The following is a 19,360-nucleotide window of genomic DNA, read 5'->3' as shown; positions in this document are numbered from 1 at the left end:
ATCTAATAACGCTCTCCCGGTTGCCACGGTGAATCGTAGTATCGGAGCTCCATTGATGATGGCTTTATAGAGTCGGCAGGCACGCGCGTAACTCAGAGTTTACATACTCAGAGTTGACTGAACTAATTCAAAACCGCTGTTCTGAAACCGAAAACTCAGAGTTGCCCATCTCAGAGTTGGTCAACTCAGAGTTCAGGGTTAGGTTCAGAGTTTGTTGAACCTGCTTTGTGAAACGGGCCCCAGGTGTCTCGACCTGACTGGCATCCGGTGTTGGGGAGAGTGCGTGGGTGGCACTGGAGGGCTCAGGTGGAGCTGCGATGAGTGCTCAAACAACAGCATGTTTGTGCTGTTTGTGGTATTTGTGTCACCCCCCACAGTTTGGCAGGGAGGTGCAGGTGGGGCTGCTGTTTGGGTGGGGCTGCAGTGGAGTGGTATGCAGAGCAGACTTTGCAACTCCGCCAGGAGAATCTCGCGTGTGCACCTCTGTGTCTGTCCACGGCTGCAGCAAACAAGGTCAAGGTCAAGGTCACTTTCTCTAAACACATTTAATTCCCTCTTTTATGCAGCCATTGACTGCCGGCTGACTCCTCACTCACCACTCTTACCCGGCCCCGCCTGGCGCATTTCCGCCTTGGGTTACGCCCAAGTTTGACCGCAGGATCATTTGTGTTTGTTTGCATCACTCGCACTAGACGCAATGGAGAGGGAGGGGCTTAGCTCAACATAGACACCACGATGTTTCATCAGTCATGGCTGAAACATCCAATATGGCGTAAGTCCCAGATACACCGGGAAACCAAACACCGTCCAAACGCCGTCCACACTACACAGCAGCGGCCGTTGCCGGCACGCCTGGCAGAGATCTGCTATCACTTTCTGTTTGTTTTCTTTAGTTAGTTGATGGCCTCGTGGCCCAACAGGACCGAGGCCCGTGGGGCAAATGACGGAGCCAGCTCTTTGTTTTGACAGTGTTTTCCCACTCCCTTGCTGTGCCCTTTGGGCCTCCACCATCATTCATTATCTGTCCACCCCCCTTTGGACTGTTTCCCTCGGGTTATTGCAGATTTATACTCTCACACCTGTCTTTTCTTTCTCCACTCTTTCTCTCAACGTCGCCCCCGCTAGACTATTTTCTCCCATGCTCTTATGGGAGCTGGCAGAACCTGGCACTGCAGTATGAGCCCCTTCAACTGCAGTGCCCAGGTCGGCCCAGGTCGGGCCTAAGTCGGCCCAGGTCGGGCCCAGGTCAGGCCCAGGTCAGGCCCAGGGCGGCCGTTCCACCGCTGCATTTGCATGCTGCTTTTCTAAGGGAAGGCTGGGTCGTGGGGTTCCCGCTGCACTGCGGGTGTAGGTGGTGAGAGGTTTTTCAGGCACCATTTGGAGGTTTTCTCTCGCCAGATGAAAGGACTGAAGGTGCTTTTAAACAATATACAACAATATAGTGATAGGTAGATCAAAGGTTGAGGGTTGAACAAAGTCAGGTTTTGTTGTTTCTTTGTAGACACACAGTTGTGGAATTCTTTTCATTTTTTTCATTTTATTTCAAGAATAAATGCCCAAAGAAAAGTCTGTGCCAATCCTGTAACTCTTGCATTATTTAGGTGAGCTCGTACTTTCGAGGCGAGGTGGATTTGGGGCAGCAGGTCAAGGTGTGTGCATGGTACGTGCATGACAGAGTGCGGTGAAGGGAGTGGGGGCGACACTGGGCCCATTGCTAAATCAGGCCAAGGCCACTCCCTATTCCCTCCGCCAACCGCTTCGGACCAGTTTGAATGTGGGTGAACAACTGCGTGGAGGATTAAATGTGTCATCCACCTCATCTCTCTGCTAAAACTGAAGATGCTGTCACTTCCTCCGTACCACTTTATCTCAAACTGACACTGTAGCCTCACTTCTTTTCCAACAAACATCATTTGTCTTCCTCCCTTCATTACACTGCATTTAACCGCCTCTTATCTGCGCACCTCCGTCACATTTTTAGCTCTTTTTATGTTTCCGCCTCTGATCAAGCAATACTGCCTCTGCCTGTAACCTCTTCATAACATAGGATTAGATGTGTACAGAGCCTGGAGCTACGTGCTAGTTATGTAAGCAGGAAATGTTTTTTTCATCTTTACTTTCTCTGCCTGCTTGTTCTCCTGAAAACTGGGATGTTTTTCCGAGAATGCGATAAACCCCCGTGCTTAAGTCATGATACAGCAGGACCAGGGGATTTCATAATGAGAGCCCCCAGCGTCAGATAGTGAACTGTTGAATAGGGCGATAAACAAGTAGGTCACCTGAGCAGTGTGGTGAACCTGTGTGCATCAGCCCTTCTGTGCATGTCGTCTGTATGTCTGCATTTGCACGTGCAGGGGTTTTTGCTCTGAATGTTTACAGGTGCAGGTAAGAAAGGGGTCAGTCGACCGGCGTTTTCTCCTCATTAGCAGACGATGCAGGTCGCCGTGCACCTGCTACAGAATGCAGTGACAAAGCTGTTTGAGTGCTCGGCCGCACTTTTCGGCGTGCACTCAGGTGCGATTCTTCCGTCCTTTTTTCTGAATCTGACCCGGCTTTGCAGGCGTCCCAGGATCTGCCCCAGAAATGTGCGAGACGCCTCCAGTGTGTCATCTTGGAAGTGAACCAGCAGTCCTGGGGTCCCCCACACCACCTTGTTCCCTACTATCCTGCTCTCTCATCCCCTCTGTCACTCTCCATCGCCCTCCCTCCTCCCTCCTTTCCTGCTCCACTAACCCCTTTCCCCAGGCTGTGAAGGAGAACCAGGTAACACGAGAGCACCGTTTCTGCTCCGTTTGCCAAGAGCATCTCTGCTGCCAGAGACAAACAAGAGTGACACGAACGGAGCCATAACCTTCATCGATCCATCCCCTTCAGCGCGTTCCCCTCTCTTAACGTCTCCGTTTCCTCTCCTCCCTCCCTCCCTCCCTCCCTGCGCACACTGACCTACTTTCATCCTGACCTGTTTATGCAAGCTCCGGTGCAGCAGCAGCAGCCGTTGAAGTCAAATCAGGAAAAGAGGGGACGCGGCAAAATGCTTGCAAGGAGTGTCCTTGGCACTATCCCACGGGTGCTACATAGGGTGGCTACTCTAAAGAATTTAATGTTTACTCAACAACTTCCTGTCGAGCCCAAATCCTCCGGGTTTTCTATATGCACGTGTGTGAGGGAATGTGCATCGGTATGTGTGTGTGTGCATGCGTTTGCTTCGTGTGTGTGTGTGTGACTGAGAGCATTGTGAAGGGCATTGATGCGTCAGCCTCAAAGAGGTGCTTTGTTTGCAGGCTTAGATCAAGTTAGTGCACTGGGTTAACTTCCCTCCCCTCCTGTATCGCCCCCCCCCCCCCCTTTTTCTCCCCTCACTGCTCCTCCCTTTGCCCTTTATGTTGTTGATGAACATGACCTCGTTTGGAGGATGGAAGACAAAGAGAGAAATGGATTATTTAAGGTAGACTTACTCAATAATCAGAGTAATACAACTATTATAATTTGACCTTTATTATGTATGTACTGTAATTCTACATTTTGCATTTAAGGGAATAGTGTGGACCCTAATTAAAAAGGCAAGACTAAAAGTAACTATGCATTAGTTAAAATACAGTAGCCTAGCCTGTGAGTCTGGACTTTGATAACACAGCAGCCGTTTCTGTGTCAATACAAAGAATACAGCAGGACTTGGCAGGACAGACAGAGGCTCAGACTGGCTCTGACCCGGCTTTGTCCCGCACATCATGCAGAGCTGACTCCCCCAGTTCAGACATAGCGGTTTAGTTTGAAAGATGGCGCTCCTCCTCTGCTATAAATATTCTGGATTTCCGGAGAGGGAGGGAGCGAGGGGGGGCACACCTGTTCCAGTTGTTAGAACAAAAGTGCTCCTCCTTTGTCTGCGTAGGCAAACGTCTCTGTCTAAATGTATGAGACCTCAGAGAGGCTTAGCCACAAGTCTTAGGTGCAGGGGTCCAATCAGAAGAGCATGGGTTTTGGCTGCCGCGAGCACGCCATTTGGATGGTATTTAGGCTCATGTCTATTAGTAGAAGTAGGCCAGTGTTACATCAGACGAGCTCACCAGCGAGCCTGCTGGACCCGGCGGGCGAAGAGTGTCACCGCGGAGTTGTCCCGCTGTAGATTAGCCTCCGATGCAAAAAAAGAGTGATTGCTCACAGGGAATGCCAAGCTCTGCACAATAAAAACAGGTTGTACCCCTGAGGTTCTGCCTTTGTCTAAATATGTTTTTAAGGAAAGTAAAGAGTGTCTGAAACAGACGTTTTTACATAATATGGCATCCAGTATGAAGAAACTATCTAACTGTCCTCCAGGAATAGAAAAGAAAGCAAGGAGGATTATAATGCTGTATAGCTTTAATGTATTCTGTTTGGTTACTGGTTGGTGATTCATTCTCTTATGTCAATCAGTAATGTATTACCCAACTGCTGGTTCCAGCCTGAGGTTTATAGAACAGCATAACAGGTGATAGGATGACGAGTCAGACTGCGTGTTGCCTGCAGGCTGTGATCGCCGTGGTGACAGCTGCTGCAAAATGAAATGGCTGCTCAGTTCAATGTTGGTGTTGCTTTGTGGGGCTTTGAAAGTCAGTCGATGATTCAGTAATAAGAGCTTATAACCTCCTAACTGGTGTCATAGTGCCGAACACACACACTGGTGAAAGAACAGAGAAAAACACCCATGTTCATGTTCATGTTGATATGGTCAACATTCTTTTTTTTATTTCAATTTTTCGATGTTGAAATGCTCCCATCTTCCACAATGAACTTTAGTGTCTTTACATACATATTCATGTCAAAAGGAAGCGATGGTAATGACCAACCAGACCAACCACCACCCATCTCTAAACACCACACTATCTTTGCATGTTTCTTTTTTTCTTTTTCCATTAAACCATCAGCAAAACCACAAACATTACTGATTTATACACACTGAAAAAAGGTGGATGGGGAGGAGGAATGAGGCAAATACATGTCATCACAGTCAATAGGAGAAAAGACACAGTATAGAGAAAACAGAACAACACCTTGACGGAAAAAAAAGGATATAAAACAAATGAAATAAACATTACAGTGTTGTTCAAGGGTGGAGGGGCGGGGGGGACTTTACATTTATACACAAGCACCAAAAAGCCAAACGTGGTACATAGACTTTCGCTAAACTAGGATCCAGTGCAGGCAATGAATTCATCACTGCTCAGTAGCAGAACTGCCAGGAGAAAAGGATGAATAACCACTGAAATGAATAATGGAGGCACATGGGAGGCAGGGGGGGTCATTTTCTTTATTAATTTAAGCTCAGATTGTTGCTGGGGAATTTTAACGCTGAAACCAATTGGAGGATTCGAGAATCTTTAGCTTTTATTACCCAGTTACTCAATTAACCGGGAGCCATGGACCTTGAGGGCCATTCTTGGTCACACTACAAAACCTCATTTCATTGAAATGATTGTAACTCTTTACACAGGAGGAGCTGGTTGAGAAGTCAGTGAGCCATAGTGTGTTTCCATGACTGTGACTTTCCCTCTGTTAACTGCGTTTGCCCCCGAGCATCCCAAACCTCCATTACAGTTAAAAACTCAAGGCTGCAGCATGTATCTCAAAAAGGTCTGTACACATTGTCTATGTTCCTGTGGGCTTTTCTACAGTGATGAGTGTGTGGAGAAGAGGGAAATAAATACATTGGGCCAGTGAATGGTAACAACAACAAGATATGGTTGATAAAGCTCAAATAAAATAAAGGCTTATAGCCTGCAGCTGGTGAATTCCACCGAATATTTAAAGGCTGGTTAAAGGTTAAGAAATCCAAACATTTTAATGAGGCCCTCGCCTCAGGAAACAACATGTTTTCCATTCAGTGCTGTTGGCGCTCCAAACCGGACGGCCATTACTGTGTAAACAGGGCATTAACAAATGATTAATGCTAAAGCTCAACAATCAAGAGAGAGGCGTTTTAATTCGAATGGGTCCTGTAGCGACAGCGGACAACGTGGCTGTACAGTAATTCGTAATAGGATGGTCACTTTAAACCAAAAAAAAAACAACCCTCTTTTACCGTTGTAGGTTTGTCGCATTTTTGTTGAATTTGTATTCAAATTTCTTTGTAAAATATATATTTATAATAGATACATATATTCATATATCACAGTAATATACAAACCAAGTGCTTAAAAAATAAAGGTGATGGCGATCTTCTGTGAAATAATGGAGATGGTTGGGGAGAGTATGGGTTGGTAGAGGTAGGGTCTGGGAAGAGGTATGGAACTCGATTTGTAGTGTTGGTGCTTCTTTGGTCGAGGGAATGTCCCCAGTGAACGTTTGCATTAGATTTGAATTAAGGCAGATAGCCATACATGTGTATGTTTGTCTACAGTCAGCTACGCACCAAATTTATAGAACTGATAAAGCTCAAAACGTTTTCCTACATTCTTGTTTGCGAGTGATCTAAATGTCGGTGTACTCCGCTGTTTATTGTTGGATGACAAAAGTAGAAAAGCAGGTAGTTCCATTCCTCCTCTCATCACATAAACAAAAGTGCTTCTGTAAGTATGGAGAGGATGTAAGAAATGACAAATCTGTACAATATATACAAATATACAGCCCTACAAGATGTCCAGCCTTTTTTTTGGTGACATTGGGGATAGGGGAGTAGAAAAGTCCCAAGAGTTTGAGGAGGGGATTTGATTATAGGGCAAAGGCATGATGGCAGGGTAGTTCTTAGAGGACTTTTGTTGTGACAAAGTTCTAAAAGTGAATGTCACCTATTCTCGCCTCTTGTTTCGTCGTCCGCCGGCCTCCTTTTTCCCACTCTCTTTCCTGCTGCCCTCCCCTGCGGCGGTCTGTTTGAAGCCTCCAGCTGGGCTCTCTCGCGTGTTCTGCTGTGGCATGAGCGACAAGTATGGATGCTGCGGCAGAGGAGGCGGCGTGGCAGAGGGAGGGGCTGTCGGGGATTCCTGGCCACAGCAGTTACCTCCGCTGCTCATGGCCCGGTGTTTGAGTCTGAGTTTGTGGGGCAACGCTGTGCCCTTCACCTCCCCATGGGGATCCCGGCCCTGGCCTTGAGAGCCACCCTGGAAGGAAGGCAGAGGCGAGGCAGGGTGGTGGAGGCTGGTGACATGTTGGTTGTGGTAGCTGCCCATATCTGAGCAAGATGAGGAGGGGCACTCGTCGTCATCGGTGGACGCCTCTTTGTCAGAGCTGCGTGGATCTCCGTCGCTGGATGACGTGTCCTTGCCAGAGGAGTTTGATTGACCTCGGTAATAAGCCTCGCGCTCACCCTCGCCCTCGTAGGTTAGCACGGGTGGCTCCTCGTCATGGGCACTGAGGTATGAATGGTGAGGCTGCTGGAGATGGTGGTACAGGTGGGAGTGGTTGACCCTGTCCACTTGTTTGTGGAGGAGCTCCACAGATGAATCCCTCTCCTGCTGGTGCTGCTGGGGAAGCTGGCAAACCCTGTACCCCTGTCTCTCTGCGGCCTCGTTCTGGTTGTCTGAGAGCTCATACGAAGGGGAGTCTAATGTCTTCCTCTCCAGCTGCTTTGTCACCTCAGCCAGCGTCTCTGCAGAGCTCTCTGTAATAGACTGGGGCAGGCGGCTGACACACGTCTGGCCAACGCCGCCCTGCTTCTGGGCTGCCTGCACATCGACGCCCTGGTGCCTCGTCACGGTGTCCACGGGATAGGAGGCACTGCTGGAGCCATACAGAATGACGCTCCGCTGGGCGGCAGGTGGGTGAGGGGCAGGCTGGCTGACAGTATTGTTAGCGGCAAGAGGCTCCTGATGGGGTTGTTGTTGTTGTTGATGATGATGGTGCTGCTGTTGGCTGTGATATGCAGCCTCCAGCTCCTGAGAATGCTGCTGGATCTGGTGGTGAGTGGGCACAGAGGTCAGACCACGGTGGATGTTGAACATGATCTGGGTGGTGGTGCCATTGGCAATGTCCATCTCTAGCCTGTCACCTTCCTGCTTGATCTCAAATGGCATTGGCTCAGGGCTGTCACTGGAGGAGCCGTCGGACATGTCGGAGAGGGAGCCACGCGGGGAGTATTTTGCCATCTGCCTGAGGCCTTCACCGGGTCCAGACTGCTCAGTTTCTGAGGAATCAGAGTTCATCATCACCTGAGAACCGCTAGAGTAACCGCTGGAGTAGTACTGGGAGGATGATGACGAGCCTCCATTTCCCTTGTTGCTGCCTCCGCCCATCTGCTGGCTCTTTTCGATGTACGAGGCGGTGCTTATGAGGCCAAAGCGCAGCTTCAGCTGCAGCAGCTCCGTCTTGAGCCTCACATTCTCGTCATTCAGTGCAATGACGCGGTTCTCCAAAACCATGTCATTGAGACGCCGCTTCTCCCTGGAGCGCTTGGCCGCCTCGTTGTTTTTGCGGCGTTTCTCCCAATAGCAGGCATCCTTCTTCTCATCCGAAATGAACTCCCGCTTTCGCCTGCAACTCATGCTGGATTTGGACTTAGAGAGGCGCCCCATGCGAGAAGGACTCCCTTCGGCCGAAGGAAGGGACTCTTCATAACTGCTGAAGGTCTCAGTGCAGTTATGGTCATTCTCTGAGTTTTTGTTTAGCGTTTTGAGAGCTGAAGTTAGACTTTCCATTTTTGTCTAATGGCAGCCAGTTTTTTTGGGAGTAAAAAAAACAAGGTCAGAGGTCAAGAGGAGGAGGGGGTGGCAACAAAAACCACTTTTCTTGCAAAGTTCTGGGTCTGTTTCGGTTATCTGAGTAATGACTAGAGGGGACTCAAGTGTCCAAATTAGCCAAACGGATAAAGAACAGCTGCAGCTTTGTATTAGTAACCCTCATTTATCCACTTGAAGGGGTATTTGATTCAGTGTCCAGACTCTTCAAAGTATCACAGACCCTCAGCGGATCAGATCAGGCTTTAAAAAGCACAAATTCTTCTTTTTTTCCTCTTGATTTTTCCGCTGTTGGTTGTTAAAGCTAAGCTGGGAGAGAAGTGTCCTAGATCTCCACGCCTAAAGCAGGATGTAGGTCGACCCGTCTACCTCAGCATGCCAGTCTCTTGGGGAGCTTCTTTCTCACTCCGTCCGTCTGACTCTCTTCGTTTGATGAAAGGCTGCAGAGATAAAAAAAGAAATGGCGTTAATACATGTGGGCTGCTGGTACTTCCTGATACACTCTCATAGCAGACTGATGAGGTATTTATTTGACTGCATTTTGACCATTTCCCCCTCCATGATGGTATTTTTCTAGCATTTCCTTTGCTGTTTTGGCATGTCTGGCTTTAACTGACGGTGTCACCCCTGGCAACTAATGAATGGTCGCTCGACCTCACTGTCTGACCTTTTAGCCCACTATTGATCTGCTCTGTCTGCAGCCTATGCCCTCTGACCTCTATCCTGACATGTTGATGTTGACTTTTGTGACGTGATGAGGGCATTGTGTTCATTGCAAGGCAGATAATACGGTTTCATCTTCTCACCATCAGTAGTTCTAAAAGGAGAAATATTTGCATACCCCGCATTTTTTGAGGCAGATGAAACAAACGGAGGCAAGTGCACACATGAGTTTTAGAACGTAACGCTACAGAAATTGCATCAGCCTGACACATGCTGAGAGCACAGCATATTTAAGGATCGGCTCTTTTTGTTTGCCTGGTGAGTATTGGGGCCTAGACGGGTGAGTCAGATGCAGCTGCTGCTCCCTGGGTCCATTTTACATTTCACACACACAAAAGCCAGGGAAAGCCTACTGCTGAACCCCATCTACAAACACTGCCCCCCCCCCCCCCCCCCCCCCCACACACACACACCCTCCATGCGTTCATCCGCAGAGGAATGTGGCGGCGTTCTTCGCCAAAACAACTCAATGCCAAATCAATGATGCAGAGTGAGCAGATAAGGCAGACAAAGGCAGCAGCCAGCGGAGGTCAAGGATAAAGAGGCTGAGACTGGGGAGATTTGGGGGTGTGGGGCCAGCCGGGAGGTGGGGCATTGATAAATATGGGTCAAGACCTCCTTGAAAGAAAGGAGGCGGGAGGCGAGACAGGAATAACAAAGCCTATCAACGTTTGGGTAAAACTCAAAGTGGTCGGAAGTCTCGTAATAACTATGGAGATGGTTTCCCCGGAGCTGGAACACAGCGGGGAACCCTTTGTAGTGAACAGGCATAACCACTATGATGTATGTCATAATCCCTGCATAATGCTAATTACTTAACAAAACCAAAAAGTAGTCTTTTGAAATGCTTCTGTTTTAAGGCGTGGTAGCGGTGTGGCACACATACCTGCGTGGTCAATTAGAGATTAGAAAATGTATAACTTTTCCTTCCCATTTGTGTTTGTGTTCTATATTTAAATGTGTCCATAATGTTTGAGTTTGAGCAAATCCAATCCATTTTTACCGGCTGCAGTAAATGTGCGTCATAAACACTATTACACTGTCTGAATCTATAATCTCTTAATCTGGCGAGGTTTTTGCTCTGCTCTGGCAGCCATTATGTAACTCCAGGCGTATCCTCCCAATCCATATGGATTTGAGCCCAGATTCTGGGGGGAAAAAATGCAAGCAATTTCTCTCCAAAGAGTCAAATCTAAGAATCTCCATTTTATTCGCCATATTCGTTTGGTTGCGTCTGGAATCTCCCTGTGCTCGGCTGAATGGTTTAAGGTCATCCTTGTGAGTGTTTGACATGTGGCTGATGAGCACGAGAGAGAAAGAATCCGACTTTTCCTCAGCGTGTCCCACTGACCCAGAAACTAGGGAACGACTGCTCTCCGTAAACACAAGTCTGGCTGCCTCCACCGCACGGCTCGCCGGAATATAGGTCAGCCGAGCCGCGGAGAGGTAAAATGGGCGAGAGATCGGAAAGAAGACCAAAAAAATAGAGGGAAAAGAAAGGAGGACAAAAAAAGACCGAAGCGGCGAAGATAATCAGATCATTGTCTAAAGATAGACGGAGGTGAGAGCGAGCCAAGTGGAGACAAAGAAAAGAATCAATGAGGGAGTTAAAACAAAGAGAGGGATGGAGATTAGATTGTACTGTAGCTGGATAGGGGGGGGAACCAGAGGCAATTGCGACAATGTTGGTATCAATAGAAGGAATGTGTCACCCATAGCAACCAAAAAAGGAGGGGGGAACGGAAAGGGCAGCCAATCATATCGGACTCTCTCTCCCTTCCCCTGAAACAGCGGCTTGACACGGCCAAATGCAGATGGTGAGAAAACCGGCATCCTGTAACAAAAGGAGGGTGGCTGACGTCACCATGTGTGCATATTGCATGTACAGATGAGCCCGGGTCGCACATGAATGAACCCCGGTGTTTAATTAACTCCTGCTGGTGCCGTTCCCCCCTCTGTTCCACCGCGTGAATGAGCGTGAATCACAGCGGCGCGCGCCGCGTGTCTCTCCCTCAGCTCAGCCTGTAATCCGTTTCATTCACCCTCTTTGTCATCAGAAATTACAACGGCTTTACGGAGATGCCAGAACACAAACCAATATAAATCCCTGCTTTTCCTGCTTTTCATGTAATGAATGTAAGTTTCCAGCTCAAAACACGTCCCTCTGAATCACCTACAGTGCATTGCTGGCCCGCCCTGCACACATTTCCTTGACCTAGATTACTCTTTCCAATCGTTCATATATTCTTCACGTGTCATCACTCAGCCCCCGTGGCACTTGTGGAATGATAGCGCAGTGAAAGAATCCGAGTTGCACTCGCTCACACGACCACAGGGCCCGCAAGAGTCTAAATGTGGCGACCAGCTCTGGAAACAGTGGACCGAGTTCAAACCCCCAGCACGTGTTCCTGCGGAGCGGTTCAGGAAATGGGAGCAGGTTTAAAATAAAAAAAGGAGAAGGGGGGGGGGCATACTTCAGAGAAAATGGGAATGATGAGACATCCCCCTTCCCCTATCCAGGAAGAATGCTATGTATGGCACGCGGTGCAAGGTTGGGGGGGGTCATGGGTGGGGTCTGCTTGAATTTCAAGTCTTGGGGCTGAGTTTATCTTTCCAAGAAAAAGAAGGACGGGGGTTAGGAAATCAGGCGGCGTGCCAGCAAGGCGGAGTCCTAGATCCTTGTTCCGTATCATCCTCCAAAGGGGAGAGGGGGAAAAAAAAGGAAAAGCGCTGAGTGACTCAGTCCATGTGTTGCACCAGTCACATGTGCTCCGTTGGCCTACTAAATGCTGTAATTCGCCTCTGCCATGGCTCCGCAACCGCAGCACAATAACAAAGCCTGGCCCTCATATTGGATCATCTTCCATGTGCCAGGAAACCCCGGCAACGTCAAGAGGCCACAAAGTACGACAGGATGGAAACCGCCCTGTGCCTCTGACCACGACCCCCCCAACACACTCACACATATTATTTTCAGTCAGGCCGGACAGGGTTTCATCAAACCTAAATAACCACAGAACAGTTGTCCAAGCAGTTCACAGGAGTGATGCAATAGCCTTTAAAATGTTAGGACAAACAGGTATGGGGGGGGGATTATCCTAGATTGCACATGTTTTGATAAACTGAATGCTTTTATCTTCTATTTCTGCATGCCTGCCTCGCTTCTTTGTTATGGCTGGGCGAGGATTTATTTTGGTGGGGTTTTGATTCTCCCTTTACCCCCCCCCCCCCCCCCCCCCCCCCCTCTTCCTCTCCTCCTCCCACAGGACCAATGTGACCTACATTCATAGCTGGCATAGAGACCCAGTGTGCGCCAGCCAATTGGCAGCGGCCGCTCCGCAGCAGAGCGCAGGGGGGCTGCATCGCCACAGACTATACGGGTTTCCGCCGATTGCATAATCTGCCCCTCACTTTGATCCATTTCAATTATTCAATTCATTCATTATGCAACCTGCATCCACCCCCTGTTTAATGTATGCTCCTGTCTATAGGGCATGCGGCACGCGCGCGGCTAACTGCGTAAAGTGCCTCCAGTCACGCTCCGCGCTGCTTTCACGGCAAGTCATCTTCTAATGTAGAAAACGACCTGCTGTAGTGTGATTATGAATATGTGGTATTGTTTTATACCATATGAATAGAAAGTCTTGTCATGTGAAGCATTGATGCCAGAGAAGAAGGGGACGACCGTGCCCACGTGCAGAGCTACGCCACAAAGCCGGCGTGGCAAACGAGTTTTAATACGCGCACAGGTTCAATGAAAGGCCCGATTAAATTCCGCAACAACAACAAAAAAAATCTCCCCACTTCCCATTCACGCACAGCGACGCATTGAGAGACGCGTTGCCCCGCGTGCCTTCTTTGTTGCTCCGTCTGACAAATCGGCTTCATGCATATTTAATCGGATCCTCAGTCATCCGAGGCGACTGCGTGGATCCATCCATGCTTGGAAATCCACAATCCACACATGTTTTTCCAAACACACACACACACACACACACACACACACGTCTACAGCAGCAGGAACACACGGAACACGTCTGACCCACATTTGATCCAGATGTTCGGATCCACACCTCACCTGGCGGCTGCTGCTCTGCGCCCGTCAGCTCCCGTGGTGAACTTCACCATTAGTCATCCTTGCTACGTTTTTGACTGCCGAGCCGAGGTTGTAAAGGGAAGCCGAAGAAGTCCCACTAAAAACGGACCCACATGTGTGTCCGGGACCGGGCGGCGTGTGTCGGACTGCTCTCAGCTCACGAAAGGGTTAAACCTGGGAGCCGCACAGCCGCGTTAACCTTTACAAAGCGCTGCTCCACGTGACGGAGAGAAGTGTGTCGTCGGTGCCTGCGTGGGCTTCTATCTCTCTCTCTGTCTCTCTCTCTCTCTCTCTGTCTCTCTCTCTCTCTCTCTCTCTCTCTCTCCACCAGTTGTCTGCATGGACTACTAACCCAAAAGAAAGCGGGTAGGCTATAAATAAGTCTCTCCGACACATAAACCTGACCATGAACGTCACAGGCGTCGGAGTCTCTCATTATGTGGCTTAATAATTAGAATATTTGCAGTGAGATGATAATTACCTGAATGTGGAGCTGAACCCCCCCCAAAAGCACCACAACAACCCGTGAATATGTATATGATTATTAATAGGAGCTCCGTAACACGACAGCGCGGATGTGTTGACCCTGCCTCATTACACCTATGGCACCGCTCCAAAAACAATCCACATCCGCCTGCGTGCGTCTTCCACCAAACCCCACCGCACCTTTTTTTTTTCTGAAGGAATCCCAAATCCTTTGGCTTCCCCCCGCCCCCGCCCCCTCACACAGAGACCCCCACACAGTCTTATTGTGGGGGGGCAGCTTCACCTTGACATTGAGAAAATGCGCCCAAGCACCAAAACAAACACGAGCTGATGCATTCTCACACATGTACAAAAAAACCCCCCAAAAAAAACAACAGTATTCAGAGAGCATGTGTGTAATAACACAATAATAAAATAAATCAGCTATCAATAACAAGAGCTTACCTTTTAGTTTGCGTTAAAAAGACCAGCTTCCACAGAGGATCCTCGTGATTCCCGCAATCCGCTCTGCGCATCGGCTCTCCGGTTAGTGCAGGTAGACGCGAGAGCGTGAACACAGTGCTGCTTGTTTTCACTGCGCTCCTCATGTCATGTTTGCTCCAATTCCTCTCTCTCTCTCTCTCTCTCTCTCTCTCTCTCTCTCTCTCTCTCTCTCTCTCTCTCTCTCTCTCTCTCTCTCTTCCCCTCGCTCGCCCTCCCTCCTCTCTCTTCCCCTCTCCCTCAGAGTCTCTAAATGTATGTTAGTAGGTCAGTTGTTGCATAACAGGACGCTTTGGGTGCCTAGTCACGTTTTTTTGTTTCTCTCTCTCTGCTCTGCCCCCTCCCTCTCTCTCTCTCTCTCTCTCTCTCGCTCTCTCTCTCTCTCTCTCTCTCTCTCTCTCTCTCTCTCTCTCTCTCTCTCTCTCTCTCTCTTGCAGGGGAGCGAAAAGGGGAGGAGAAAGGCCCTAAGGGGGGGGGGAGGGACTAGGCTCCAAGCCAGAATCGGTCATGAAGGCCCCTGACACCTATAATAAGGTTACTAGACATTAAAACAAACAAACACACACACACACACACAGAGAAAGGAGCTTCAGGAGTATTAAAATAACCCGTTTTCTCCACGGCTGGCACTTTGGGGAAAAGCACATCCTCATTCTTGGTGCAGCAAAGACTTTGTCTGGCGGGCCCCTGAGACTTTCTGAGTAACTGAACGCCGTTTCATGTTTGATCCTCTGATGATGCGAGGCTGCCGCCAGCACTCAGGTAGTTTAGTGCAGTCTTCTCGTGTAAACGTGTGCAAGAAAGCAAATAAGTAAAATGTGAAAGACAATACAGCCCAGGTCACACTGTTTACCAGTATATGCTGAACAAAAATGACACAAAAAAATAAATTTATTTTTATGTTGAACTCAAAATCCAATATTGTTTTCTTCCTGGAAAGTGAAATATGACACATGCTTACATCATCTGGTACCACTGCAATATTATCATGACATCCATCCATCAATCTCGAACTTCAACTCTGCAAAGAACTAGAGAAGGTAGTAAACTACCATCTTTTCAACTATAGTGCCTCAAATGTCCCCTAGTTGTCCGACAAGGTTAAGTCAATTCTAGCCCAGTTGTGGAAATCAACTTTTTCTCATTCTCATTTTTCATTTTCACCATAATTCAAAGTGACTACGAGGAACTCTTGGTGTTGATTTTGGCGGTCCCTGTGGACAAAAGCAGTAATGTTTCCAAGTACCAGATTCCCTCTGGAAAACCTGTGATTTTACTGCAGCAGGGTCTGACAGTCTGCCTCACACAGTGTTGGTTCTGGTTCTCCGGTGCCTCCCTTCCTTCCAGCGGTGTGTGAAGGAGGCAGCAAAGCCAGATCTGCGTCTGTCCAGGTCCAGGTGATTCCCTGGAATCCAAACCCCAACCCAGAATATTTTCTCCACATTTTACTGATAATAAAAGTTATAATAAAAATAAGAAGGAATAATCCAGGGTCCAATTAAACACATTCTTTAAGCAAGTGGATTTGCAGTGAAGGAGGTTGAAGTAATCTGACTACATTTTATCATGAAAATCAGACTCAAAGGACTTGGGAAGTCATTTTTCACAGAACATACATGTTTTTTAAGAAAACAACGATACCGTGAGATCAAGATACGTGTCGATCAGGAAAAGACTCATTGTGCAAACTCATTGTGTTTACAACTATTGTGACACTGTCCTTCTGGAGGAAACCACACACACACAGACACAGACACACACACACACACACACTCTATTCTCAGGTTCTAGAAGCTCTCCTGGCACTCGCTCATCTGCTGCTGAATTGTTGCAACGAGCCGAAGCGCTGGCTCCGCTGGCCGGAATGAGATGGTATTATGTAACTTGAAGTGCGTGTTTGGATTCATCCTGAGGATGAGCCGCGGTGCACGTCACGGCGGCAGGCGGTCAGCAACGCACGCACAGAGGGGAGGGGTTGAGATGTTTGCTTGGGTCGCTCCTCCGCTCATTGGAGAGCAGTTGAATGGCCATCCATCACCCTGGCCATCAGAGTGTCTTTGAGTGACAGCGCTCAGGGAGGTTTCTATTTATTTTGGGCAGCTCTGTAGGCCAACCCTGGAAGTTAGCATCTCACCAGTTCTCTCCCAAAAAAACAAATTTTACCACGTTTTGTTTTGACTTGAAATTATGACTTTTGATGCGTGAATGCAGCCGACAGATTTAGCTACTTGTTGGCAACCTGATTTTTTAAAGACTTATAAAAGCTTGAAAATTCACAAGAGGAGTATTTCCATTAAACAAACCCGTTAACTTAAAGATAGATGACCTGGAAGCGGAAAAAAATTGCTCACTCATTGATGTTTTGTTTTATTTCAGCAGCCCTCCTATTTAGTTGCAGGCAGAAACACAGATAGAATAGTTTTATTTTTGCAATGAAGACGACAGCAACTGTGCAGTCTGTCTGATATCCATCTTCCACCCGTCCCGCTCCAGACACAGGGATGGAAAAAGTCTGCTGAGTGTCTCGGTTAATGCGTGGTGCAGTAGTCCACAGAGGGATTTAAACGGGGGGATGAGGGGGGGATGAATGGATGCCTGCTTGAAGGCTGACGTCTGCTGCGGATGTGTTCATCCTTTCATATCAAAGGCTGTGCTATATTTTTACGGGCAGTGGGAGTGAACAGAACTTGTGCCCAGTTGTTTCGTTCCTTCACTTCCCACAAAGATGTGAGATCACTCCACATGTCGCCGCGTTACATTGTGCTCTGTGCATACAATTGCCTTAATTGAAGCAATTATTCTCTATAATTGGATTGTTTTGTGTCCTCGAAGGACATCGAGGACTTCTCACCTTTTCATACTACAGCAATTATTTGTTCCCGTCTTTGTACAGCTCCAGTTTGTTGAACACGCTCAACAACAATATGCTAATTGGTCTTTTTTTTGTTTCTCTTTTATTTGACTAGTTCTTGATTTTCTGTGTTATTGGTCTTTTACATGCACTATTAAACCCACATCAATTAGTCCATCTTTTTTTTATTTTTGCAGTAATTAAATGTTTTCTTTCGCTCAGCATCCACCTCACACCTACGTCCTGTCACGCTGCATTATCCGAGGGCAACTCTGGAAGCCGAGCCGCTAATTTGAACTAAATATGGATCCCCATTCCTTTGCACCTCTTTGTTTCCTCCTTTAGCTGGAGGAGACAAACGGCACCGAAGGAGCAGAGAGGCATTGGCCGTGAACTTGAATCCCCCTCCCCCATAAACACACACACACACACACACACACACATACACACACACACACACACACACACACACACACACACACACACACACTCTCCCTCTCTGTCTCTGCATCACTCCCTCTCTTTTTTTGCACCCCATCCTTATCCCCACCCTAAACCCAACAGTTTTTCCCCCCTTCCAGCTATGTCTGCAAGCGTTCCCATGGCAACTGTCGCACTGCCTGCCTAGCAACAGGCTTTATCCTTTCACTGGAAAAAAAAGGGGGGGTTGAGATGGGGTTGTGGGGGTTGCATTTATTTATTTTTCATGTGGGTGAGGACGGCAGCGTAACAACAGCTTGTTGCAGTAGATGAATTAAATCAGACTCTTCATCTGTCCGCTCCACACCTGCAGCGTTCGCCTCCTATTACCTTTCCGTTTCCCCACTGCTGCCGCAATTGACTCAGTCTCTCTTTACTGGCAAAATGTTGCCTTTCTACTCTGTTTGTGGGAAGAATTGTAGCCAAGATTAGTGTTTATATTCCTAAAGTTCAGGCAGCTCGCAAACTGATGCTCTGATTACAGCATCTGTGTGTGTGTGTGTGTGTATATATATATTCCCCCAGCTTCCCACAACAGATACAAAATGATTTTGAATGCATAAGCAGAGGAGAAGTAGTCACGTGACGCACATGCCAAGCTGAATAAATGATAGGAGGCGAACTGGTGACGGTGTGAAATAAGGACATCTGTATTGCATCAAGTATGTGTTTGCTCTAATTGTAATTGACCTTTTTCTACTTGAGCTTTTGTGCGTTTCTCCCTGCACACGTTGCACCGTTGCTGCATTAAACTCATCACCATGCCAACTAACTTGCTCACCTGCGGGAACATCACAAATCGCAGTGATCCATGGCATGTCGAGCATCCTGCTGTTTAAAGACTCCTGGTGATGCTGAAGACGTTGTCTTTGCTGCCCCCTGCTGACTCCAGAGCAGCATGATTTGTTTTCTTGTTTGTCTTTTACAAACTGTCAACTGAAGCCAAGAAAAACAGTGGTAATATTTATTTTTTGTATTCAAATTCTGGCATTTTGACTGTGTGATCACGTGGTCTAGACCCGGCGTGACGGCAATGCACCACTGAAATCATGCCAGCCACTTTCGCTGATATGAATGATGATGAATTAGCCTCCAGCTGTAACTGAAGCTCTCATGTTTTGAAGTTTTCTAAGAGAATTGTTGAGTAAACGCTGCCACACCCACTGTCTCCGTCTCTGTCTCCGTCTCCGTCTCTGTCTCCGAGGCTGCCAAAGTGCACAACTCTCCTTCACCTCGCCGGCGTTTGTCAACACTTGTCAGTCAGGTCTCTTGTTCTGGTTCTTTATTCTCTCACTATGGCTTATTAGAGAAATCTGATCCAGGCTCAGCAGTGAGCTCTTGTTTGTGTTAGGTTTTATTGCCGTGTGCTGTTGCCAAAAATGTATTTTACACAACAGTGAGGCATTGTTCTGTTATATATAAAGGGGACTCACAAGGGATATACATAATAAATGGAAATTCCGAAAGACGCCTTGTGTTAACATGTCAGGCTACGCCGAGTTAACACTGATGACATCATTATGACATAATGTCCTACCAACCTCATGCAACGTTTACGGTCATTTAAGGTTTTCCCCCCCAATAAGGATCAACTCACCACCG

General features: G+C 47.8%; 1 protein-coding gene across 1 annotated transcript; it reads right to left on the bottom strand.

Annotated features, from left to right (window-relative positions):
* Positions 1 to 5,860: 5,860 nt before the first annotated feature.
* Positions 5,861 to 14,573, bottom strand: LOC311031566 (uncharacterized protein). Its single transcript, XM_084037912.1, has 2 exons — positions 14,392 to 14,573; positions 5,861 to 9,082 (listed from the first exon to the last, which is right to left on the bottom strand). The coding sequence occupies exon 2, from the start codon at positions 8,601 to 8,603 to the stop codon at positions 6,762 to 6,764; it is 1,842 nt and encodes a 613-aa protein (XP_083894038.1). The 5' UTR covers positions 8,604 to 9,082; positions 14,392 to 14,573; the 3' UTR covers positions 5,861 to 6,761.
* Between the last annotated feature and the right edge of the window lie 4,787 nt (positions 14,574 to 19,360).

The sequence above is a fragment of the Eutrigla gurnardus genome (assembly GCF_963514095.1).
Source record: "Eutrigla gurnardus genome assembly, chromosome: 20".
Classification (NCBI taxonomy): Eukaryota; Metazoa; Chordata; class Actinopteri; order Perciformes; family Triglidae; genus Eutrigla; species Eutrigla gurnardus.
The sequence above is the reverse complement of the archived record's forward strand: the minus strand, read 5'-3'. Positions and strand labels throughout refer to the sequence as shown.

Coding starts and splice junctions, on each gene's coding strand:
- LOC311031566 (XM_084037912.1), bottom strand. CDS start 8,603: ATGGAAAGTCTAACTTCAGCTCTCAAAACGCTAAACAAAAACTCAGAG.